The 24,766-nt window shown below is 39.9% G+C and overlaps 1 protein-coding gene across 2 annotated transcripts in view; it reads left to right on the top strand.

The window, feature by feature from the left end:
- LOC133619845 (dynein axonemal heavy chain 12-like) overlaps nt 1-24,766 on the top strand; it is a 49,563-nt gene that overhangs the window by 10,888 nt on the left and 13,909 nt on the right. The window contains exons 31-64 of one of the 2 annotated variants that reach the window (XM_061981121.1): nt 6,661-6,770; nt 6,866-7,049; nt 7,145-7,285; nt 7,357-7,440; nt 7,544-7,732; nt 7,819-7,938; nt 8,185-8,373; nt 8,458-8,609; nt 8,748-8,886; nt 9,310-9,476; nt 9,568-9,823; nt 9,917-10,213; nt 10,416-10,594; nt 10,773-10,965; nt 11,106-11,267; nt 13,829-14,023; nt 14,178-14,311; nt 19,895-20,057; nt 20,157-20,237; nt 20,333-20,509; nt 20,582-20,713; nt 20,807-20,896; nt 21,055-21,195; nt 21,281-21,522; nt 21,596-21,743; nt 21,841-21,986; nt 22,323-22,537; nt 22,623-22,815; nt 22,891-23,083; nt 23,162-23,334; nt 23,509-23,649; nt 23,747-23,905; nt 23,989-24,284; nt 24,360-24,613. In XM_061981121.1, the coding sequence (XP_061837105.1) occupies nt 6,661-6,770; nt 6,866-7,049; nt 7,145-7,285; nt 7,357-7,440; nt 7,544-7,732; nt 7,819-7,938; nt 8,185-8,373; nt 8,458-8,609; nt 8,748-8,886; nt 9,310-9,476; nt 9,568-9,823; nt 9,917-10,213; nt 10,416-10,594; nt 10,773-10,965; nt 11,106-11,267; nt 13,829-14,023; nt 14,178-14,311; nt 19,895-20,057; nt 20,157-20,237; nt 20,333-20,509; nt 20,582-20,713; nt 20,807-20,896; nt 21,055-21,195; nt 21,281-21,522; nt 21,596-21,743; nt 21,841-21,986; nt 22,323-22,537; nt 22,623-22,815; nt 22,891-23,083; nt 23,162-23,334; nt 23,509-23,649; nt 23,747-23,905; nt 23,989-24,284; nt 24,360-24,613 (5,835 nt within the window). Of the gene's footprint in view, nt 1-6,660; nt 6,771-6,865; nt 7,050-7,144; nt 7,286-7,356; nt 7,441-7,543; nt 7,733-7,818; nt 7,939-8,184; nt 8,374-8,457; nt 8,610-8,747; nt 8,887-9,309; nt 9,477-9,567; nt 9,824-9,916; nt 10,214-10,415; nt 10,595-10,772; nt 10,966-11,105; nt 11,268-13,828; nt 14,024-14,177; nt 14,312-19,894; nt 20,058-20,156; nt 20,238-20,332; nt 20,510-20,581; nt 20,714-20,806; nt 20,897-21,054; nt 21,196-21,280; nt 21,523-21,595; nt 21,744-21,840; nt 21,987-22,322; nt 22,538-22,622; nt 22,816-22,890; nt 23,084-23,161; nt 23,335-23,508; nt 23,650-23,746; nt 23,906-23,988; nt 24,285-24,359; nt 24,614-24,766 lie in introns of those variants that run through there. The other variant, XR_009817466.2, reaches the window with a different exon arrangement.

Genomic DNA, 24,766 nt, shown 5'->3' with positions numbered 1-24,766 from the left:
TTTCATTGGCATTGTTTATCGTCAAATGAATCTGTTTACAAAAGTCCAGTATACAAGTATTTGTGTTGCTTTTGACATAGCATACCAAACAATATAATTGTGTTTTAATTGTGTTTTATAGTGTAACACATTACAATTAAAGCACTTTGCAAAGCCACTCTTACAATGAGAACATATTTATTGCATTTTCTCTTTCCAAAAATTTACTTCATTGTTTATATTATTATACAGGGTGATTCAAAAAGAATATGCCAAAATCATCACACATTTATTCAGTTCTAAAGCATTGTAATAGACTGACTCAATGGTCATTTGATACAGGAGTTATTCGAGTTTTATTGTGTTACAATTTCACCGTTGTTGTACTGTAATTCTTTCGGCACCGTTCAATTGTAGGAAGACCACCTGTTTATTTACCCTATGGTGAGTCCTCAACAGAAGGCGTTTTGTGTGCTTAAGTTTGCATAAACAAATACCATTGTCACGGTGCAGAGTGCTTTTAGAGCAGAATGTTGTACATTTGGTAAAAAACTTGTAAAGCATGACAGAAATACTCAGAGATATGTACAACATGTGTTCAAGCTAAGTTTTCTATTGTTTTTAATTTTTGAAATATCGAGTGATCATTTTGGCGTATTCTTTTTTAATCACCCTGCGCTGGCACGCATGTGCCAGTAAAATTTGTCCATTAGGTATTTTGTACCGAGATTATAATGGATTTTTAATATCCCGAATGCCCACATTCTCCATACACTCTCAAAAGGTGCGTGTTGAGATTAGTCGTGTTTCCATCGTACTTCAGTGCTGTTTTGCAGTCTTTGCACCATTCTTCCGAAAAATCAAAATCTCTTCCAAACTTTTGGACTTACTTTTGTCTTGTCTTAAATTTGTCTCACATTTTGTCTTTCCCTGTTCTTCTACCACTTTTTTGTTTATGTGACTGTGATAAGTCCTGTACGAAATTCACGTGAAGTGGTAAAGAGGCATTTATACATGCATAGAAAGAGAGAGAGAGACAGAGAAAATACAAACCCCGTTTCCATATGAGTTGGGAAATTGTGTTAGATGTAAATATAAACGGAATACAATGATTTGCAAATCCTTTTCAACCCATATTCAATTGAATGCACTACAAAGACAAGATATTTGATGTTCAAACTCATTAACTTTATTTTTTTTTTGCAAATAATAATTAACTTAGAATTTCTTGGCTGCAACACATGCCAAAGTAGTTGGGGAAGGGCATGTTCACCACTGTGTTACATCACCTTTTCTTTTAACAACACTCAATAAACGATTGGGAACTGAGGAAACTAATTGTTAAAGCTTTGAAAGTGGAATTCTTTCTCAGTCTTGTTTTACAAACCCCGTTTCCATATGAGTTGGGAAATTGTGTTAGATGTAAATATAAACGGAATACAATGATTTGCAAATCATTTTTAACCCATATTCAGTTGAATATGCTACAAAGACAACATATTTGATGTTCAAACTGATAAACTTTTTTTTTTTTTGCAAATAATCATTAACTTTAGAATTTGATGCCAGCAACACGGGACAAAGAAGTTGGGAAAGGTGGCAATGAATACTGATAAAGTTGAGGAATGCTCATCAAACACTTATTTGGAACATCTCACAGGTGTGCAGGCTAATTGGGAACAGGTGGGTGCCATGATTGGGAATAAAAGTAGATTCCATGAAATGCTCAGTCATTCACAAACAAGGATGGGACGAGGGTCACCACTTTGTCAACAAATGCGTGAGCAAATTGTTGAACAGTTTAAGAAAAAACTTTCTCAACCAGCTATTGCAAGGAATTTAGGGATTTCACCATCTACGGTGCGTAATATCATCAAAGGGTTCAGAGAATCTGGAGAAATCACTGCACGTAAGCAGCTAAGCCCGTGACCTTTGATCCCTCAGGCTGTACTGCATCAACAAGCGACATCAGTGTGTAAAGGATATCACCACATGGGCTCAGGAACACTTCAGAAACCCACTGTCAGTAACTACAGTTGGTCGCTACATCTGTAAGTGCAAGTTAAAACTCTCCTATGCAAGGCGAAAACCGTTTATCAACAACACCCAGAAACGCCGTCGGCTTCGCTGGGCCTGAGCTCATCTAAGATGGACTGATACAAAGTGGAAAAGTGTTCTGTGGTCTGACGAGTCCACATTTCAAATTGTTTTTGGAAACTGTGGACGTCGTTTCCTCCGGACCAAAGAGGAAAAGAACCATCCGGATTGTTATAGGCGCATAGTTGAAAAGCCAGCATCTGTGATGGTATGGGGGGTGTATTAGTGCCCAAGACATGGGTAACTTACACATCTGTGAAGGCACCATTAATGCTGAAAGGTACATACAGGTTTTGGAGCAACATATGTTGCCATCCAAGCAACGTTACCATGGACGCCCCTGCTTATTTCAGCAAGACAATGCCAAGCCATGTGTTACATCAACGTGGCTTCATGGCAAAAGAGTGCGGGTACTAGACTGGCCTGCCTGTAGTCCAGACCTGTCTCCCATTGAAAATGTGTGGCGCATTATGAAGCCTAAAATACCACAGCGGAGACCCCCGGACTGTTGAACAACCTAAGCTGTACATCAAGCAAGAATGGGAAATAATTCCACCTGAGAAGCTTAAAAAATGTGTCTCTTCAGTTCCCAAACGTTTACTGAGTGTTGTTAAAAGGAAAAGCCATGTAACACAGTGGTGAACATGCCCTTTCCCAACTACTTTGGCACGCGTTGCAGCCATGGAATTCTAAGTTAATTATTATTTGCAAAAAAAAATTAAGTTTATGAGTTTGAACATCAAATATCTTGTCTTTGTCGTGCATTCAATTGAATATGGGTTGAAAAGGATTTGCAAATCATTGTATTCCGTTTATATTTATACATCATTTCCCAACTCATATGGAAACGGGGTTTGTATGTAGAGCTTCAGTCGTTCAACAGTCCGGTTTCTCCGCTGTCGTATTTTACGCTTCATAATGCGCCACACATTTTTGATGGGAGACAGGTCTGGCCTGCAGGCCAGGTGTTCCTGAGCCCATGTGGTGATATCCTTTAGAGATTGATGTCGGTTTTTGATACAGTGCCGTCTGAGGGATCGAAGGTCACGGTCATTCAATGTTGGTTTCCGGCCATGCCGCTTACGTGGAGTGATTTCTCCAGATTCTCTGAACCTTTTGATGATATTTTGGACCGTAGATGTTGAAATCCCTAAATTTCTTGCAATTGCACTAAATCACGTTGTTCTTAAACTGTTTGACTATTTGCTCACGCAGTTTTGGACAAAGGGGTGTACCTCGCCCCATCTTTTCTTGTGAAAGACTGAGCATTTTTTGGGACGCTGTTTTTATACCCAATCATGGCATCCACCTGTTCCCAATTAGCCTGTTCACCTGTGGGATGTTCCAAATAAGTGTTTGATGAGCATTTCTCAACTTTATCAGTATTTATTGCCACCTTTCCCAACTTCTTTGTCACGTGTTGCTGGCATCAAATTCTAAAGTTAATGATTATTTGCAAAAAAAAAAAAAGTTGATCAAATTGAACATTAAATATGTTGTCTTTGTAGCATATTCAACTGAATATGGGTTGAAAATGATTTGCAAATCATTGTATTCCGTTTATATTTACATCTAACACATTTTCCCAACTCATATGGAAACGGGGTTTGTACATAGAATACAATAGTTTTTGTTGTGATTGCATCATATGACACAAGAAGGGGAATACCTATGTTGGCATGCTTTTTTATGTTGGAACAAACACGGTCAATTGTCTGTTCTTCCCTGGTAGACGATGCTGGTGGAATGTGGGTAGCACAGTCTTTAAGCAGGCCACCGGCGATTATGTGGACACCATCAGAATAGGCTTTTTGGTGATTAAGATGTGCTGCATGTCAAGAGTGTCAAACTCTGGCCCGCGGGCCAAATTTGGCTCGCCGTGTAAGTTCATTTGGCCCTTGAGGCAATATCAAATTAACATTACAGCTGGCCCGCCGGTATTATACAGCGGCGGTGTACTCATACTTGCCAACCCTCACGATTTTCAGTGCCCCTCCCGAAAGTCTCCCGGGGCAACCATTCTCCCGAATTTCTCCCGATTTCCACCCGGACAACAATATTGGGGGCGTGCCTTAAAAGCACTGCCTTTAGCGTCCTCTACAACCTGTCGTCACGTCTGCTTTTCCTCCATACAAACAGCGTGCCGGCCAGTGACGTGCGGTGAGGTTCATGGCTGGTCAGGCACTGACTTCATCACAGTCAGATTTACAAACATATGAACCCTAAAGAGTATCTTATTCACCATTTGATTGGCAGAAGTTAACGGGTTATGTTTAAAAGCTCATACCAGCCTTCTTCCCTGCTTGGCACTCAGCATCAAGGGTTGGAATTGGGGGTTAAATCACCAAAAATGATTGCCGGGCGCGGCGTTGCTGCTGCCCACTGCTCCCCTCACCTCCCAGGGGGTGATCAAGAAATGGGTCAAATGCAGAAGACAAATTTCACCACACCTAGTGTGTGTGACAATCATTGGTACTTTAACTTAACTTAACTTTACACATACAAACTGTAGCACACAAAGAAGCACATTTGATAAAAAAAACGTTATTATGGTCTTACCTTTACTTATAAATGAAGTCCATGCACCGCTCCTTCTGAACAAAAGCATCGATAACTTGTTCATAGAAGTCTTCCTTATCTTTCTTCAGTTTTAATAGTCTCTCTGTCTCGATGGAGATCTTCCTTTAATTATTACCTCCAGCTTCGATTGAAAGTCCACGCAATGACAATGTATAAGCTATATGATTCAATCAACACACTGAAATGCAATACACAATATGTAAACATCAGCTCCACACAAATACACAGCACCACCATCAAACAAACACTGCTGAGTGTTGAAACTGTTTCTATAGTGGAAATACACGGCAGGCAGCCATTTTAAGTCGTCAAACATCCATCAAATTAGTGCACAAAAATTGTTTTTCAATACACATCTTAATATCAAATTTAGCCACTTTCCACCTTCATATTGAGCCACATAAACAAGTTAAACAGTTTACTTACAGACTTATCTTTTCCAAGGCTTGTAAGAGGTAACACCACTTGTCTACTTCTTTTTGTCTCATGAACTGAACTAACATCGTAAATCGGAAGTGCCCAAACTGATGACGTGCAGCATTTTCCCATCGCCACAAGGTGTCAGTAATAGTCCACAATCAAACGGGCATAACAAAAACTGTTTTATTTTCGATATGTAATCCTCCATGTTAAAAGTCCAGGCGAGAGGAAAAAATAAACGATCGCTAACTGTTGCTGCTTGTTGTCACTTATTCTGCAGCCAAGTAGTCGCAAAAATGATCCCTGGGATGATGGGATCACTAGCGCCCTCTAGCATCAGGAGGCGGGATTACTGCGAGCCTCAGCCAGTGCGTCTTCGCAGCCGTTTTATGATTGCTCATCACAAGAAACACGTTACACACATACAGTTGTTGACAAAATACACTGTACATTACATACCTCAGCTAACTAAACTATGGAAATGTATAATATAATTCATATAGCAATATGGTCTCACTGCACACCAGGCCAGCAGTTAGCCGAGTCATTGCGCAATCCATGGTGAGGCTCAACTGGCTGCTGATCACCGCAAGTCTCTTCTCAGTATTTGAACGGCAAATGTGAAAATTCAGTGATTTTGAATAAAAAATAATCTAAAACTGGTGAAGTTAAATGGAAAATAACTTTATAGTATAATCACTGGATACATATAACAATGTAATTTTTTTTTTTCTTTTTACATTTTTTTTCTTTCCATGATGGCACGTGAGGGCCCGCCTCACCTGCCTCCCCTGACTGCACGTCACTGGTGCCGGCCCCTCTCACATGATATATGCGGCTTCTACACACACATAAGTGAATGCAAGGCATACTTGATCAACAGCCATACAGGTCACACTGAGGGTGGCCGCATAAACAACTTTAACACTGTCACAAATATGCGCCACACTGTGAAACCACACCAAACAAGAATGGCAAACACATTTCGGGAGAACATCCGCACCGTAACACAACATAAACACAACAGAACAAATACCCAGAACCCCTTGCAGCACTAACTCTTCCGGGACGCTACAATATACATCCCCCGCTACCACCAAACACTGCCCCCCCCAACCCCGCCCACCTGTGCCCCGACATTAATAAACTAGCATCCGGGCTGCACCAAATGATAATATAAATACATTTAATAAAGTCAAATACAAATAAGGCAACAAGAGAAGTATCCAACACTTCTCTTTTGTAAAGTAAATGTGTACAGCCGATATGGGCATCTACATCAACAATATAATTTGCCTTAGAAGCTGGACAGGCCAAATAATAAATAAAATAAATAGTTGCCTTCCCGCTGCACTACTGGAGAGTTTGTGGTACTGGACCGATACCATTCCAGTCTCTTATTTAACCCAGAGCTGCAACTGGGACTGGTAGAGTTCCTGGCACATTACCCCTTAAGGAAACACAAGCGATGCTTCATGTTGTCCCTTGTAGAACACACACCCCTTCTAATTAGTATGTTTGTATTGTACACTGTAGTCTATTTACTACAATATGGCACTGTGTGTTATTTCATGTCTTTGTCAGTTGTTTTTGGAAGCTGCTACAGAGTGCTGTACAAAACACAATGTACAGTCAACACAGATCTTCATCGAAAAGATGATCCAAACATATGAGATGATGATAGTCCGGCATGGGTACGTTTTTAATGTTTTGAAGGTTTGGACTAGAACTTATTTGCTAAAAATAGTTAAACACAACCCTTTATTAAGTAAAACCTTTTGTGGTTCAGGTTTATGCTGGTGGGAGAGTCATTTTCAGGAAAGACCAAAGTACTTCATGTTTTAGCTGACACATTGATTCTGATGAACGAAAGAGGATATGGAGAGGAAGAAAAGGTCATCTTCAGAACTTTGAATCCAAAGTCCATCACCATGGGACAGCTGTTTGGACAGTTTGATCTTGTTTCTCATGAGGTGGGCCTCCACCTACCATCTCTGTCTATTTAAAATTATGTCAGAACTCTTTCTCCCCACTTGTCAGTGATTTATAATTTTCTCTTCATTGTTAGTGGACAGATGGGATTGTGGCCAACACATTTCGTGAGTATGCATCATCTGAAACGCCAGAGCGTAAATGGGTAGTGTTTGATGGTCCCATTGATACACTGTGGATTGAGAGTATGAACACTGTGTTGGATGACAACAAAAAGGTACATGCACATGAGGTATATTTGCTTGTGTTTTGTTGTTGTATATTGTTACGATTTCTGTCACACCACAGCTATGTTTGATGAGTGGAGAAATTATCCAGATGTCCAATCAGATGAGTCTGATTTTTGAAGCAATGGATCTGTCACAGGCCTCTGTATGTTCGGAGTAAAATATAATTCATTTAACATTCATTGCTATTTGGCAGATTTAGCATTCAAAACAAAATTTAAAAACTAATTTTGGCTATGATAATGCAGCCTGCCACAGTCAGTCGATGTGGTATGATCTACATGGAACCATCTCAGTTAGGCTGGGAGCCTTTAGTTACATCTTGGCTGAACACACTTCCTGAGGTTCTGCAGAGTATTCATCATCACAACCTGGTACGAGAACTATTTTACTGGTTGATGCCACCTTCCTTCAGGATCGTGCGTAAAAAATGCAAAGTAAGTAACACAAAACCATCAGCTCTTTTAGAAAAAACAAAGCAAAGACAAGTAGATTTAATTTTCATTAATTGTTTCGTTAACAGGAAGTTGTCCCAACAACCAACTGGAACACAACAACATCTTTATGTAGACTGTTTGAGATGCTGCTAATTGAACCCCTTGAGACGGAGACAGGCGATAAAATTATCCGTACCTGGATCATGGTACAATTAAGATTAATATTATTAATACGCAAGTGTGAATGCTTGTCTGCGATGAGGTGGTGACTTTTTCAGGGTGTACCCTGCCTTCTGCCCAAGTGCACCCCTGGATAGGCTCCAATGTCCCTACGACCCTGAGAGGGAAAAGTGGTAGAAAATGGATGGATGGATGGACGGATGTTACTTATATTTTCCCTGAGCAACATATTAGCTCTTTATCAATGCAATTTGTTTTTCTTCTGATTGCAGGCAGCCTTTTCCTTTTCCTTGGTGTGGTCGGTGGGTGGCAGCTGTGACTCAAACAGCCGGGACAAGTTTAACGAGTTCCTCAGGGATGTTGTGTGCGGAAGGATAGAGGGTCACCCAATTCCTGAAGTTGTGGGGAAATGGGAATGCCCAGTAGATGAGAAAGGGCTAGTGTATGATTATTTCTATGAGGTAATTTACTACATTGTGTCAGTCAGAAGTTTTTATCATGTGTACAAATATCTCAGTCCTACTGTAATCTAACAACCTGTTTAGTTTAAAGGAAAAGGCAAATGGGTTCACTGGAATGATGCCATCAAAAATGTCAGCCTCGGAGACAAAAACACCAAAGTGCAGGACATCATTGTCCCAACCATAGACTCAGTTCGCTACACCTTCTTGATGGAAATTTGTATCAACCATGGAGTGTTAGTATCCTTATATTAAGAGGGACAGATGGATGGATGAATGGATGGATAAGTCAGGGCCTTATATGGATGCCTTGGATGTCTGTCATATAAATGTATTGAATTGTGTTAATGGCTTGAATCTCTTCCTCTGCACAGGCCTTTGCTTTTGGCTGGACCGACTGGCACTGGAAAGTCAGTGTATGTGAAGGAGATGTTGATGACCAGTTTGGACAGAGATGTCTTTATACCCCTCATAATCAATTTTTCTGCCCGCACCACTGCTAACCAAACACAGGTCAGCTGAAACCACTGATTAATATGAGTGTCTTTGCTGCCATACATACACGTGGCTTTCTTACAATGGGTTTGTTCAAAGCTTGTTCTCCAAATCCATCGATAAAACTAGAAAATGGAAAAATAATAATTACCCAAATACATAATGTTAAAAAAACATAACAAAACATAGCAAGATCTGTTGGCTGCATGCGCCATGAAGGAATTAGACAAATGTAGCTGGAAAGTACATCCTTTCTTCTCTGGGTCAATTGGAACAAAGTGTGCAACAATTCTGGTCAACATCACTTAAAAAAGCGCTGTTAAACTCCAAAGAAAACCATACATTTGGCACACTTAGAGTACAACTATAAATGAAGCATTTGTTTTTAAATGTTTCTGTTATTGTGAGTTTATGTAATTGTACACTCTTGGCATTTTTCAGAACATCATTATGGCTAAATTAGATAAGAGACGGAAGGGTGTGTTTGGTCCCCCCATGGGAAAGAAATTTATCATATTTATAGATGATGTAAATATGCCAGCACTGGAACAATTTGGAGCTCAGCCTCCTGTGGAGCTTCTTCGACAGTTTTTGGATCACAAAAAGTGGTATGAGCAATCCACTATCAGCAGTTAGTTATAAGGAGTACATTAAAAATAAGGGGCTAGAATATCTTAATGATACATTGTCCTCTGGCAGGTATGACTTAAAAGATACTTCCAGCATCAAATTAGTTGACATCCAAATTATGTCAGCCATGGGTCCTCCTGGTGGTGGAAGAAATGCAGTGACATCTCGCTTCCTGCGCCACTTCAACATTTTCAGCATCAATTCTTTTAGTGATGAGACTATGGTCCGCATCTTCTCCAGCATGGTAGGGTTCTATCTCAAAAACAACGAATTTCCTCCAGAATATTTCACTGTTGGGACCCAAATAGTGACAGCCACTATGGAAGTGAGTGCTCCAGATTTGCAAGTAATCTCATATTTCCCTTGCAATAAAATAGTGTGTAAATAAAACATGACTTCTCCAAATGTCCTCACAAAGGTTTACAAGAAAGCCATGGAGAACTTGCTTCCGACGCCAGCAAAGTCTCACTACACGTTTAACCTGCGGGACTTCTCACGTGTTATCCAAGGCTGCCTGCTGTTGAAAAGCAAATCTCTGGAGAACAAACGCACAATGATTCGCTTGTTTGTCCATGAAGTTTTCCGTGTTTTCTACGACCGTTTGGTGGATGACAAGGACCGTGCTTGGTTCTATCAGCTCATGAACACCATCCTTAAGGATCACTTCAAGGAGGCATTTAACCAAGTGTTTGAACACCTGAAACAAGGCACTAAAGTATGATGACTCATGTTTTGTATTTATTGATAGTAAATCATTTGTCCTGCTGTATTTTCAGAATGTTGGAGTTACCCAGGCCTGTCTAAATTATTGCTTCCAGAATGTGGAATTGTTTTTTTTAATAATTATTTCTAAGATCTATTGTTTTTCATTCTTGAGTTAAAATGAAATTGACATTTTTCATCATGTTGTATGGTAGTTGGTGGAGCAAGACCTGCAGAATTTAATGTTTGGAGACTATATGAACCCTGACATGGAGCCTGATGAGCGCCTGTATGCTGAAGTCACCTCCATAGAGAGTTTTGCTGAGGTGGTGGAGGCATGTCTCGTTGAATACAACCAGATGAATAAGAGCCGCATGAATCTCGTAATTTTCCGGTAAATTACTTTTGGAATACAAAGTCAAAAGTAACAAAATATTATACATTGTAGTATAGTCAATCTGATTCATTGACATGTTTTTTTTTCCCAAGATGAAAAATAATTTTAGAATAAATGTACAACTCACATTAATGCAGCAATCTGCTAAAAATGAAATAAATTGTGTTTGATGTAGCTATGTCTTGGAGCACCTGTCCCGTATAAGCCGTGTGTTGAAGCAGCCAGGAGGGAATGCCCTACTAGTAGGAGTGGGTGGCAGTGGACGCCAGTCCATCACTCGATTGGCCACATTCATCTCCCAGATGACTCTCTTCCAGCCTGAGATCTCAAAGAACTATGGCATGGTTGAGTGGAGAGATGACCTCAAGGTCAGCTTTATGATTTAAGACACAACTCTGTTTTATCAATTGTACACATTACATCTCTTATGTATTTTTGCTACAAGGTGTCTGAGTGTGATGAAAAACATGTTTACAAAAGCCTCTCTGTTTGTTCTGTGATCATGCAGAAACTGCTCAAGAGTGCTGGGGTGAAAGGTCAAAGAATAGTTTTTTTGCTCACTGATGCTCAGATCAAAGATGAAGCATTTCTGGAAGATATAAACAGTGTCCTGAACACAGGAGAAGTGCCCAATATGTTTCCTATGGATGAGACACAGGAAATCATTGAGGTAGGACACTAAAATGATACTATTGTATATGCATACTTTATGCAACTCTGTTGTTGGAAAATCCAATGTTTTCCGAAATAAGAATGGTATCTTTTCATATGCCGTTCATTAGGTAAATACACAAGAATGCTATGATATGAAAATACATTTCCAAATAAGATCCGCTTAACGTTTTTTTGTTGATAATTTTCCAGCAAAAGTTTGAAACTCTTTGGGAGTGTTTTGCTTCGCGCACACACAAACATTTAAACACATTTACCATTCCCTCGTTTGTTTATTCAAATTAACACAATGAAATAAAACAATTCAGAATACAAATGAACATCTTTCTTTAACAGACATATGTCCTGTTTAACTTAAAATAGTCATCATCAATCAATCAAAGTTTATTTATATAGCCCTTAATCACAAGTGTCTCAAAGGGCTGCACAAGCCACAACGACATCCTCAGCACAGATCCCACACCAGGGCAAGAAAAAGACTCAACCCAATGGGAACAACCCCCCCCCCCCCCCACCCCCCCCATACATTTTCTGAATGGTGACGTGATTCAGCCCTCACCTCCTCCACTTGTCTAAATCTCCCCAAACGTTTGTAGTACGTCTGTGCTGGTTTGTGCTGTATTTTTATTTTTTTGTGTAAATATTTATAGTTTTAATGTTGTTAACGTTTTACTATTCATACGCAGCCCCGCTCACTTGTCAAAATCTCCCCAAAAATGTCCCAAACGTTTGTGTTGGTTTGTGCTGTAAAACTTTTCAAACGGGTGAATAGTCAATCAATCAAACAATCAATGTTTATTTATATAGCCCTAAATCACAAGTGTCTCAAAGGGCTGCACAAGCCACAACGACATCCTTGGTTCAGATCCCACATAGTCGTAGTAAATAAAAATGGCAATAAAATGCAAATAAAAAATGTTTTTATTAACTAAGTAAAACAAAACAATGTAAAAGCTTACAAGTAATACAAGTTGTGGTGGTCTCTGCCTGTGTGTTTTTTGTTTTTTTTCATCACCCACTTGCCGTGTGACCACAAAGGGTCCTTGCTACGTGGCGAGTAATTTCGAGCTGGACGTTGGAAGTAATAGAAGCACTTTTTCTCCCGGTGAAAATTTTCTGAGCTGAGTCCCCCTGTTATGCCGAGCAGAGCGCCCTCCAGGCGTATAGACAAAACATGCACTCATTGACATACACATTTAGACACGTACCCCCACACCACGCCTTCGCTGTTTTAACCCTTTGTGGTATGATGGCTTACAGAGCAGCACCTTGTTGGCTACAGCTTTGGACTGGATACCCCCAACCCCCCTGTTGCAAGTCTGTAGTTTTTGTGCGCCTTATGTGTTTTTATGTTCTTACTGTTGTTTGAGGTATTTTTTGTGGTCTCAAACTGAATGCATTACTTTTTTTTCTGTCAAAATTAAGATACATGAATTACAAAAATGAAATGCCTTATTGACACATTGTATCCAGGCTTTCGCGTGCCACTGAAAATGACCTTGAGTTTGACATTTGTGTTGTAGTCTACTGGTCTTACAGTGTTAGGCAAGCAGCTGGTGTTTGGCTCCCCTGGTGTTATTGTCAATGGCCTTTTGTGCGCTGCTCATGTATCGATCATGTGCCTACTCACTTTGGCTGCTATGATGCCTAATAGGAGCTTACCTATGGGGCTGAGAAAGGTCAGTAGTTTGGTGGTACTGTTCATTTTTTGGGGGGTCTTTCATGAGGAGGACTGTCCGACCTTGAGTTACCCACTCTGGGTGTGTACCTGATGTTAGTAGCTAGGTCATTTGTGCTGTCAGTCATTAATGGATTGTAATTAGTTTTTCTCAAGCCAGTAGTTGTGAATAATTTCGGGTCCTGATGCTCTCCAGCTTTTTATCTTTATCATTTTTGCTTCTAGCCTTCTCTTCTATAGATGTTGTCTTTGCTTCTTCTGGCTGTTTGTGTTTATCTTGTAGCCAAGCATCTCAAGGAATGACTGATGCCGCTTTATGATCTCTGTGATGTTCTTGTTAGGGATACTTATCAATGTTGTGTTGGCATCACCAAGTAGGGATTCCGATGGTGCCTCTTTTTTTAGCATTGCCAAGCAGGAGGATGCTGAGGTCTCCCATGACTTCATGACCTTCTCTCTAATGTCAGTTGCTCTTGTGCTTAGCTGTTCTATTTTGTTCGTTGTTTGGGGGTGATGGTGAGACCATCTACATATTAACCTGATCCTTGTTGTTTTTTTCCGTGACAACTACAACAATGGCACTTTTTCCTAACAAGAATAGACTTGCCATAGGTACGCAGCTAAAGAGTATCTAGTGAGATTGATGACACCATTGCTGTCATGTGCGCTCTATTGCAGCAGTCCTGCGGAAATAATGTCCGCATATTTGTAGTTCTGTGCAGTCTCTATTTGGTCGAAATGTTATGTATTTTAAAGTCATTAAACAAATCCATGAAGCAACAACATACAAAATCAAAGTTTTTTCTAATCAAATTAACTGATTTAATCAATAAATAGTTGCGGTTTGACAATTAATCTTACTTCTCTCTTTCTCTTTCCAGACATTACGCCCCATTGCCCAAGGGAGGAATAGGAGTGTAGAGTTGAGCCCTTTGACTCTGTTCTCCTTCTTTGTGGCACGCTGCAAAGAGAACCTTCATATTATTGTGGCCTTCAGTCCAATTGGTGAAGCCTTTCGTAATCGCCTGCGACAATTTCCTTCTCTTATTAACTGTTGCACCATTAATTGGTTCCAGGTACTAAATATTATTGATCAAATCTACTTTCCGCTTAATGGTAAATAGTAATGAAATATAAAAAAGGTCACCTTTAGCAAGGTACTCTTTTCTTTACCAGCTGTATGAAATTGTATGCCTCTATTGTACATTTTTTATCTCTGCATCCTGACAGCCTTGGCCAGAGGAGGCTCTACAGCGGGTAGCCATCTCTTTCCTGAAGCCGCTGGAGATGAAAGAAGATGAGCAAAAGGAAGTGGTACCAATATGCAAAACTTTCCACACCTCTGCGAGTCAGCTTTCACACAGGTAAGTGATACAATTTTAAAACATTCTAATTTGTAGAAAATACAACTAATTTAAGTTAATTAATTTGGTAAAATATATGTATATCACAACATTAAATCAAATCAAATCAAACTTTATTTACAAAGCGCTTTTCATTAGAGATGTCCGATAATATCGGCCTGCCGATATTATCGGCCGATAAAGGCTTTAAAATGTAATATCGGAAATTATCGGTATCGGTTTCAAAAAGTAAAATAAATGACTTTTTAAAACGTTGTTGTACGGAGCGGTACATATCCAGTAAAACACGGATATAAACCCAGTCAGCAGCCCATCCCCTCTCCCCTCTCCCACATACAACACAGGAGTTGACGACTGCAGCATGAGAGGTTTACTGGCAATGCTTGATGACCTCATCAAACCACCGCGACCGGATCATAACAACAAGAGTGTGTTGTTCGCTCGGTGACTGACTAATGACACCATGTCTATGGTTTGGGATTATTTCAAAGTGTGTCTGACGTATAAAAACTGGCAATTTGCAATGGCTGCAAAAAGTTGGTTATGCAAGGAGGAACCAAGACGTCTTCCTTTAATACGAGCAATTTGATCTCCCACCTCTTCAAGAATCATAAGGAGATACACGATGAATACAAGCGGAAGATGGATGAAAAGCAAACACCAAAAAAAAGTAGTACCACACAGTTGTCGCTTTAAGACTCCGCCAAGAAAAAACAAAAATACAACAAAAACCACCCCGGGGTGAAAGCCCATGTTGTGGTCAGGGACAACGCACGCAGTATGGCAAAAGCTACGGTGAAGTTTGGTGTGGCTAGTCTGCCCTGCATGACGCACACTTTGCAGCTTGCAGTGAACGGAGATGCCCTGTCTCAACGCAGCATTTCAGAACGTCTGGCTGACTGCTGGGCCACTTCAAGCACTCACCACTAGCTTGCAGCACATTTGTGTTACTCACACAAATATGTTAGAGCAGGGCAGATTGAGCCCAGTTTATAATTTCCTGTTATACAGTATGCCAGGCAGTTTTGCACTAAATGAGGACTATGTTATTGTTTACTTTATTACTCTAGTATACTCTGGACTGAAGCTGCGTGCCTTCATTGTTTTTGTAGCTGTTGTTTTGAGGCATATTCATATAAAAAAAAAAAAGAATAATGCACTTTCTTAGACTTAGACTTAGACGTTGTGAAAGTCAAAGTATAGTATTTCCCATAGTTGTAGTGGGTATCAGGATTATCTCAGGGAGAGTATATCCCAAATTCCAAGCTGCTGTTTTGAGGCATGTAAAAAAATATATACTTTGTGACTTCAATAATAAATATTGCAGTGCCATGTTGGCACTTTTTTCCATAATTTGAGTTGAAGTTGTTCTCTTATTTTGGAAAACCTTGTTACATTGTTTAATGCATCCAGCAGGGCATCACAAAAAAATCTGGCATAATAATGTGTTAATTCCACGACCGTATTTATCATTATCGGTTGATATCGGAATCGGTAATTAAGAGTTGGACAATATCGGATATCAGCAAAAAAGCCATTATCGGACATCTCTACTTTTCATACAAAAAAGAAATGCAACGCAAAGTGCTTCAACCATATCCCCCATTATCACATACGTACGCATAGATACAGATACCAAACAGAAACGTACAACATACACACATATGCAACTATATGGACAAATGATTGCATGGCTGAGTAAAGAGGAGACGTGTGAGTAAACACTATCGCAGGAACCATTTACACCAGGAGATCATCAGACTATGGCCACCAGGATGTTGACACAAAAGCGTCCCCACAAGCACAGCCAATAACCCCTGAGGCAGATGACTCATCTGAGGAATGTTGAAAAAAAAAAAGAAATAACTTGTAAAATAGAAAGAACCATGAGTAGAGATAAAGAATAAAATGCAAGTAAGACATATGAAGATTAATAGAATAACAAATTAAAAAATATACAATTAATAATAAATAAATAGAAGTAAATAAAATCTTGCATAACTATTGGGATACAAAGTAAAATACAAATGAGTTCAATGAAATAATGAATATCAGGTAAAAGCCAAATCAAAAAGGTGGGTCTTAAACCTGCTCTTAAAAACATGAACGTTCTCTGCAGCCCTGAGGTCCTTCGGCAAGCTGTTCCATAGACGGGGGCCATAATAATGGAATGATGCCATCCCGTGACTTTGTGTCCTGACTTTTGGAATAATTAGGAGATGAGTGCTGGAGGATCTCAGGGCAAAACAGTTCATAGGGTAAAAGCAAATCTGAAAGATAAGAAGGCCCAATACCATCAAAACATCTATAAACCATAAGAAGAACCTTAAAATTGATCCTGAAACACACGGGGAGCCAATGCAGAGATTTTCAAACTGGTGTAATGTGAGCCCGCCTTCTGGTCTTCGTCAGGACACGTGCCGCTGAATTTTGGAGTAATTGCAAAGGTGTAATAACCTTTTTAGGGAGACCAGAAAGCAGGGCGTTACAATGATCTATATGACTTGTAATAAAAGCATGCATTAGCGTCTCCGTGTTGCCCTGAGGGAGAATTGGGTGAACTCTGGCTATATTCTTGATGATAAAAAACTATTTCTGTTATATTTTTTATATGTGGTATAAAACTAAGGTCAGAGTCAAAAACAACACCCATATTTGTCACTTGTAGTGATGGAGTTAAAGACAATGATTGTAGTTTTGATATGTGTTTCTCTCTGAGGGCCGATGACTGACACTTCAGTCTTGTCCTGGTTAAGCTGTAAAAAGGTATCTGCCATCCAGGACTTAATATCGGAAATGCAATTAAAAAGAGTATCAATTGGTCTTGTGTCATCAGGAGGCATGGAAATGTACAATTGTGTCGTCAGCAGTGTTGGGACTAACGCGTTACTGTAACGCCGTTAGTTTCGGCGGTAACTAGTAATCTAACGCGTTATTTTTTTATATCCAGTAACTCAGTTACCGTTACTACATGATGCGTTACTGCGTTATTTTACGTTATCTTTTAATGTAGTATCGGCTAGAAACAGAAGAAGTGTCGTCCTTCTGTCTCACAAGGAAAAGAAAAGGCGTGCTTTCCTCGACCGAGGAGCGGAGCGCAGGGGAGACGTTCCTCCAGGGCCTATGTACTTCGGGGCTAACACCCTTCACTTTACCCGGCAGTGGGTCTTTACAGCTCCGGACTCGAGGGTGAATGACGAGGCCGGCGGTTTGTTGCAATTTTGTGACTTTATTGGTGTCTTGCACGCAGCCATCCACCAAGCTAGAGCACCTGCACGCATCCACTGTTGCGCTCCCTCACCTCTCTCGCCCACTCACTCACTGACGTCACTCACCTCACATGCTGTCATTTCTTAAAGGGCCACACACACACACACACGCTACTCTCATAACAACTAAAAAGACATCATGGCGAAGCCAGAAGTCGAGTTACATGGAGACATTGTCACTACTTTTCTTTTGTCGAGCACAAAGAAAATAACATTTTAGTTAAATGTAAGTTGTGTCTTGGATCAAAGATCCCATCTACTTAAAGTTAAAGTGACAAAGATTGTCACACACACACTAGGTGTGGTGAAATTATTCTCTGCATTTGACCCATCACCCTTGATCACCCCCTGGGAGGTGAGGGGAGCAGTGAGTAGCAACAGTGACCGCACCCGGGAATACTGCCCAAAACAGCAATTGAAATCTGCTGAAACAGCTACATAAATGTAAATGGGTTATACTTGTATAGCTTTTCTACCTTTTTCAGGAACTCAAAGCGCTTTGACACTATTTCCACATTCACCCATTCACACACACATTCACACACTGATGGCGGGAGCTGCCATGCAAGGCACTAACCAGGACCCATCAGGAGCAAGGTTGAAGTGTCTTGCTCAAGGACACAACGGACGTGACTAGGATGGTAGAAGGTGGGGATTGAACCAGTAACCCTCAGATTGCTGGCACGGCCACTCTCCCAACTTCGCCACGCCACATAAGCAACATGCTTTGACGAAGCTAGTAAAGAGAGACACAGACTCCGATGCCACTTCACCTCCACCTAAGGATTTTAACGGAGGGACTGCTAGCCAGGACAACATTGATAGAGCCATTGCAGCGTATGTGTTAGAAGACATGCAGGCTATTTCTACAGTGGAGTCACACGTTTTCAGGCAGCTAATTAGCATGATATCGGCGTCAAACAACAAATGGCACAGAAAACATGTTCCAAGTACCTGGACAGTGACTACATAAACATGGAAAGCGAGCTAAAGAAAACACTCCAAACTCTGCCTCTGCTCATCATTGAAGGTACACACTCTATCAATTCTCTTATATACTATTTCATTCTAGACTTCTAGAGTGTTTGATTATCACATCCCTCTAAATGTATAGACTATAAAGTTCACAAACATAAAGAGGGATGCTAGTGGGCCAGGCCAATCTTTCATTTTCTCTAAACTAAAACTGGGGAAATGTGTAGAGTCTTCTGGGCTTCACTACAGTGTTGATCTCCTGAATACATGATTTTATTTCACAATTCCTTGAGAGAAAACAAAAGGCCTGATTAGGCTTTGTGTATGTCATGTGTGCCTTCCTTGGGTGAAGCCAGCTTTACAGCTATGTTGTTATTATGCGGTTTGTTACTTATGTATGTTATGTTGCAGCTATTTAAAATAGTTTTGTCAATTTGTTGTGGCCTGAAATAAATTGGCCCTTTGAAACATATCTTTGTCTTTGTGTGTTGTATGTAGACCACATTGCGTAGCAGAGTTCAGTGATGCAAATGCATGTCAAGTTGATCAACACATTGTATTATTCTCCAGTGCAATAACAGTACTGAAACGAAGGCTAAAAGGGCATTAATGGGAGCCTTAAAAAAAAGGAGAAAAAAATAAGTAACTAAATAGTTACTTTTCACAGTAACGCATTACTTTTTGGTGTAAGTAACTGAGTTAGTAACTGAGTTACTTTTGAAATAAAGTAACTAGTAACTGTAACTAGTTACTGGTTTTCAGTAACTAACCCAACACTGGTCGTCAGCATAACTGTGGAAATTAATTCCATGTCTCCTGATGACACTGCCAAGTGGAATCATGTAAATATTAAAAATATCATCATCAACGGTAAAACATCAACAGTATTGTCATTAATTAAACAATATGTGTTCAGTATACCCCACCTCTTGCCCTGTCCACTGGGATAAGTTCCAGTTTTCGACAAGAACAAAAATTAATGGATGACTTCAATTACATGTAGTTAAATTTAGTATCCTTTCATTTAAATTATTTTGTTAATATTATATATTTTTGTATTTTAATGGTCATATTGGATTTAGCAAAGTCAGTGCTCCTGTGGTTTTCCTCTTTGTTATTATTGGTACCATTCTAAAGTGTCTTGAAGAAATCAGGAAAAAATATAGAAAAACAAAAATGTATTTGCGAGTTTATCCTTCAGATGCACAGTGACCTGAAATGTTGTGTTGACCAAGTTTTGTTTTGGCATATTTTTTCTAGAAAATGTGACTATTGCGCATTAATCTAGGTGGTTTATATAGGGTTTCAATGGTATTGTACAAACACATTTTTTCCGCAGATTCCTTACTGAGCTTGGTCGCCATAATTATGTTACTCCCACATCCTATCTGGAGCTGATGGCAGCTTTCAGTCAGCTCCTTACTAAGAAAAGAGATGCAGTCATGAAGGCAAAAAGGAGATACACTAATGGTCTGGAAAAACTAGCATTTGCAGAATCTCAGGTAAAACAGCACTTTGACTTGATTATTTTTTCTACAAACGTAACTGAATAACTGATACTTTCAGTTAGTAAAACGCATTTTCACATTCTACCTCTAAAGGTTGGTGAGATGAAAGTGGAGCTGATAGAATTGCAGCCCAAACTAAAAGAGGCACAGATTGAAAATGAGAGGATGATGAAGGTACAGTAAACACAGCAATCATTGACTTACAACAACCTGCAGTACAACCTGAAAATTCAGCACAAATACACAAAGCCCAATGTAATGACCAACAGGTGATTGCAGTAGAGTCCGTGGAGGTGGAAGCTACAAGTAAACTTGTGCGTGTAGAAGAGGAGGCCACAGCTATCCAAGCTGCAGGGGCTCAAGCTCTAAAGGATGAGTGTGACAGTGAATTAGCTGAGGCCATTCCTGCCCTGCAGGAGGCAACCGCAGCCTTGAACACCTTAAAGGTGAGAACTCTAGAAATTGAGCCTTGCACGTCTTTGCTTTATAGACATTTGAGTGAGTAACCTTCATTGTAGCCTGCTGACATCACAGTTGTGAAGTCCATGAAAAACCCTCCCTCAGGAGTGAAACTAGTGATGTCAGCCGTGTGCGTCATGATGGGAAAAACACCTGATAAGATCGCGGATCCAGCTGGGTCTGGAAAAAAAGTGTGTCTTGCTAAAATATATTTAAAAAGATTGTTACCTAAATTTAGTATGACAAAAAATATTACAATGACAATCCTTTTCTTTATTGCCTAGGTTCTTGACTACTGGGGTCCGAGCAAGAAGCTACTGGGTGACATGAACTTTTTACGTGATCTTAGAGAATACGACAAGGATAATATTGCTGTGAGTGTTAGAAAATCATCATTCTCAAGGCATAAGTATAAACATTAACATATGTAAAATGTCCCACAACACTGCTCTGCCAGTCTGCTTTCACTGAGGTGTGACTGATGCAAAGTGATACAATTACATCTATATAATTCTTCTCTCTTTTTTTACAGGACAGTGCTATCCAAATAATCCGTGCTACCTACATGACCAATCCTGACTTTAATCCTACTCAAGTGGCAAAAGCTTCCTCTGCAGCGGAGGGCCTATGCAAGTGGATCAAAGCAATGGAGTCATATGACAGGGTGGTGAAGGTGTGGTATTGATACTTAATCATTTTGCTTATGCTCTTGTAAAAAATATATGTGTAACTCCGGTTATTCTCACTTGTGTTTTTAGATTGTCGCTCCCAAAAAGGCCAAACAAGCCGAGGCCCAGGAGACCCTGGCTTCTGCCATGGCCACGCTATCAGAGAAGAGAGCCAAACTGAAGGAGGTTGAAGACCGTTTGGATGACCTTAAAAGAACGTCTGAGGAAAAAACAGAGGAGAAAGCCAAACTGGAAGCCCAGAGAGATTTGTGTCAAAGGAAGTTAGAGCGAGCTGAGAAACTCATTGGTGGTCTGGGTGGAGAAAAAACAAGGTGATAATTAATTATTCTTTTACAAGAATCACAAGGAATGATATTTACCACTGAAAAAACATTTGATTCTCAGATGGTCGAAAGCTGCTGATGATCTGCAAAACACATATGACAACCTTACTGGAGACGTCCTTATTTCTGCTGGTGTTATGGCCTACCTGGGCGCTTTTACTGCCAGTTTCAGACAGGACTGCACCAGTAACTGGATCAAGCTGTGTCAAGTAAAATCCTTTATCAATATGGACAATCAGTATAATTTATTTCATTTTTATTGTGGATTCTCCTCACCTTTCTTTTCACCTTCCCTGACATGTGTAGTCTAGGAAGATACCATCATCAGATGATTTCTCTCTTAGTAAGACCCTGGGAGATCCCATTAAGATTAGGGCGTGGAACATTGCTGGTCTTCCCACTGACTCTTTCTCCATTGACAATGGTGTCATTACCAGTAATTCCCGCCGATGGTGAGACCCTTTCCACGAAAGGCAACACAGTGTTTCTATATAAAGTTGTTTATATAATTGTTTGTGTGGGTTTTTCCTCTCAAATTCTAAGGATAGTTAGTGTTCCAGATTAGTGGTGGGGTGGATATAGAGTGTTATTTTTGGTTTTCCAATTTGTTATTGATTTTAATTATTATAGCATTATTATTAAGGATAAAAAACTAAAAAAAAAACTAATATATCTGGAGTAATACCAACATAATAACAAACTTAGTCATCGTATCTGGCCAAAGCCAGTCGAAAGAAGAGTCAAATGTTTTATCCCAAGATTGTCCTCATTTATTCCCGCACTTTCAGGCCGCTGATGATTGACCCTCAGGGCCAGGCCAACAAATGGGTGAAGAATTCAGAAAAAGAAAACAAGTTGAATGTTATCAAATTGACGGATGATGACTACATGAGAACTTTAGAAAACTGTATTCAATTTGGAAGCCCATTGCTGCTAGAAAATGTACTAGAAGAATTGGACCCATCACTGGAACCATTACTCCTCAAACAAACTTTCAAGCAAGGTACCTACGTAAAATGGAAAAAATCTGCCAAAAGAAAATCCAAACTTTGGATGTAAACATTTTAATCGTGCTTGTTTTCAACTAGGTGGTGTGGAATGCATCAAACTGGGGGAAAGCGTGATTGAGTACTCCCATGATTTCCGCTTTTACATCACCACTAAACTGAGGAATCCTCATTATCTACCTGAACTGGCCACCAAGGTTTCTTTGCTCAATTTTATGATCACCCCAGAAGGTTTAGAAGACCAACTGCTGGGGATTGTGGTTGCCAAAGAAAGGTACTGTAACTTTTCCCCCATTGATTTCTTTGCATTCTGCAGTCAAGTTTTTCCTTTGCTTCATATGCTCTGCAGACCCGAGCTTGAAGAAGAGAGAAATGCACTAATTCTGCAGTCAGCTGCAAATAACAGGCAATTAAAGGAAACTGAAGACAAGATCCTTGAGACACTTTCGTCCTCCGAGGGAAATATTCTGGAAGATGAGAGCGCTATTCAGATTCTAGACTCTGCAAAGATCATGTCCAACGAGATTTCCAAGAAACAAAAGGCATGTACTAACTAAAGAATGTGCTCAACAAACAGGATTTGGGTTCTTATCCCACTACGTTCTGAAATGTAACTACAGATTGCAGAAGAGACTGAGATTAAGATAGCAGAGTCCAGAGAGTGTTACAGATCCATTGCCAAGCACTCCTCCGTCTTGTTCTTCACCATTGCTGACCTGACCAACATAGACCCAATGTATCAATACTCTCTCACCTGGTTTGTTAACCTGTATACAAACTCTATCCAAGACAGGTGAGTAAAGTGCATGAAGTTTACTCTAATTAGTGGTAGATGTTATACTGCTGCCTTGGACATAAATGCAAAATGAAAACAACAAAAAAACAAATCTTGAATGTTCATCTTTAAGGCTAAATCAATGTTAAGAAGCTATTGAACTATTAAAAAGTGTTTTCTGTTTTCATTCAGTAAAAAGTCCAAGATCCTGGAAAAGAGACTCCTGTACTTGATTGATTACTTCACCTATAATTTATTTTGCAACGTATGTCGATCACTGTTTGAAAAGGATAAACTCCTCTTCTCCTTTATCCTCTGCTGCAATCTACTTCTGTGAGTATCCTATGGTATAAAAGTAATCCAAAAGTAAATTGATACTTTTGGATTGTTGTTTGAATATAAATAGAATAAAAACCAACATTTCCATCAGGGAAAAACAGGAGATTGAGTACACTGATTTAATCTTTTTGATGACGGGAGGCGTGGGTCTGCAGAATACCCTTGCTAATCCCGATCCAAGCTGGTTGCAGGACAAGAGCTGGGATGAGATTTGCCGAGCCAACGAGCTTCCTGGCTTAAAAGGAATTAAGTAAAAAAAAACTTTATTAAAATGTTCTGTTTGCTTGTTCTTACTGCACAACTTATTCTACTTAAAATGTATTCATTCTGCAGAAATGCTTTCATTGAGGGTGCAGAACTTTTCAAGCCAATTTTTGACAGCAAAGAGCCTAGCAACATCCCGGTGCCTCCACCTTGGTGTGATAAACTTAATGAACTGCATAAGATGATCATCATCCGCTGTCTCAGGCCAGATAAGATTGTGCCAGCTGTAAACAAATTTGTTGTAGCTAAACTTGGGAAAAATTTTGTTCAGCCCCCTCCCTTTGACTTAAGTAAGAGCTATCTGGACTCCAACTCCACCATCCCACTGGTGTTTGTGCTCTCTCCTGGTGCTGATCCCATGGCGAGTAAGTTCTGCGGATTTGTTCTGAAACTTCATGACATGCTGACACTACAATTCACGAGACACTAATCCTTCACAGGCTTACTGAAGTTTGCAGGTGACAAGGACATGGCTGGTAGCAAGTTCCAGTCTATTTCTCTGGGGCAGGGCCAAGGACCCATTGCTTTTAAAATGATATGCACAGCTATGCAGGATGGGACATGGGTGTGTTTGCAGAATTGTCACCTGGCAGTGTCCTGGATGTCCACCCTAGAAAAGATCTGTGAGGACTTTAGTCCTGCGATATGCCACCAAGACTTCCGACTTTGGCTGACAAGCTACCCTTCGCCAAAGGTAAAGAACAAGATGATGCTTTTGAACATGGACAACTTATTTAAATTATTTTTGCCCAAAACCTGCTTGTATTGTTGGTCTTTATTACTTCAAGAACAACAATATATTATCGTCAATATAACTTTGACACGTCTACCTTAACATTACATGTAC

The sequence above is a fragment of the Nerophis lumbriciformis genome, linkage group LG01 (genome assembly GCF_033978685.3).
Source record: "Nerophis lumbriciformis linkage group LG01, RoL_Nlum_v2.1, whole genome shotgun sequence".
NCBI lineage: Eukaryota > Metazoa > Chordata > Actinopteri > Syngnathiformes > Syngnathidae > Nerophis > Nerophis lumbriciformis.
This window is presented reverse-complemented; position numbering and strand designations above follow the sequence as displayed.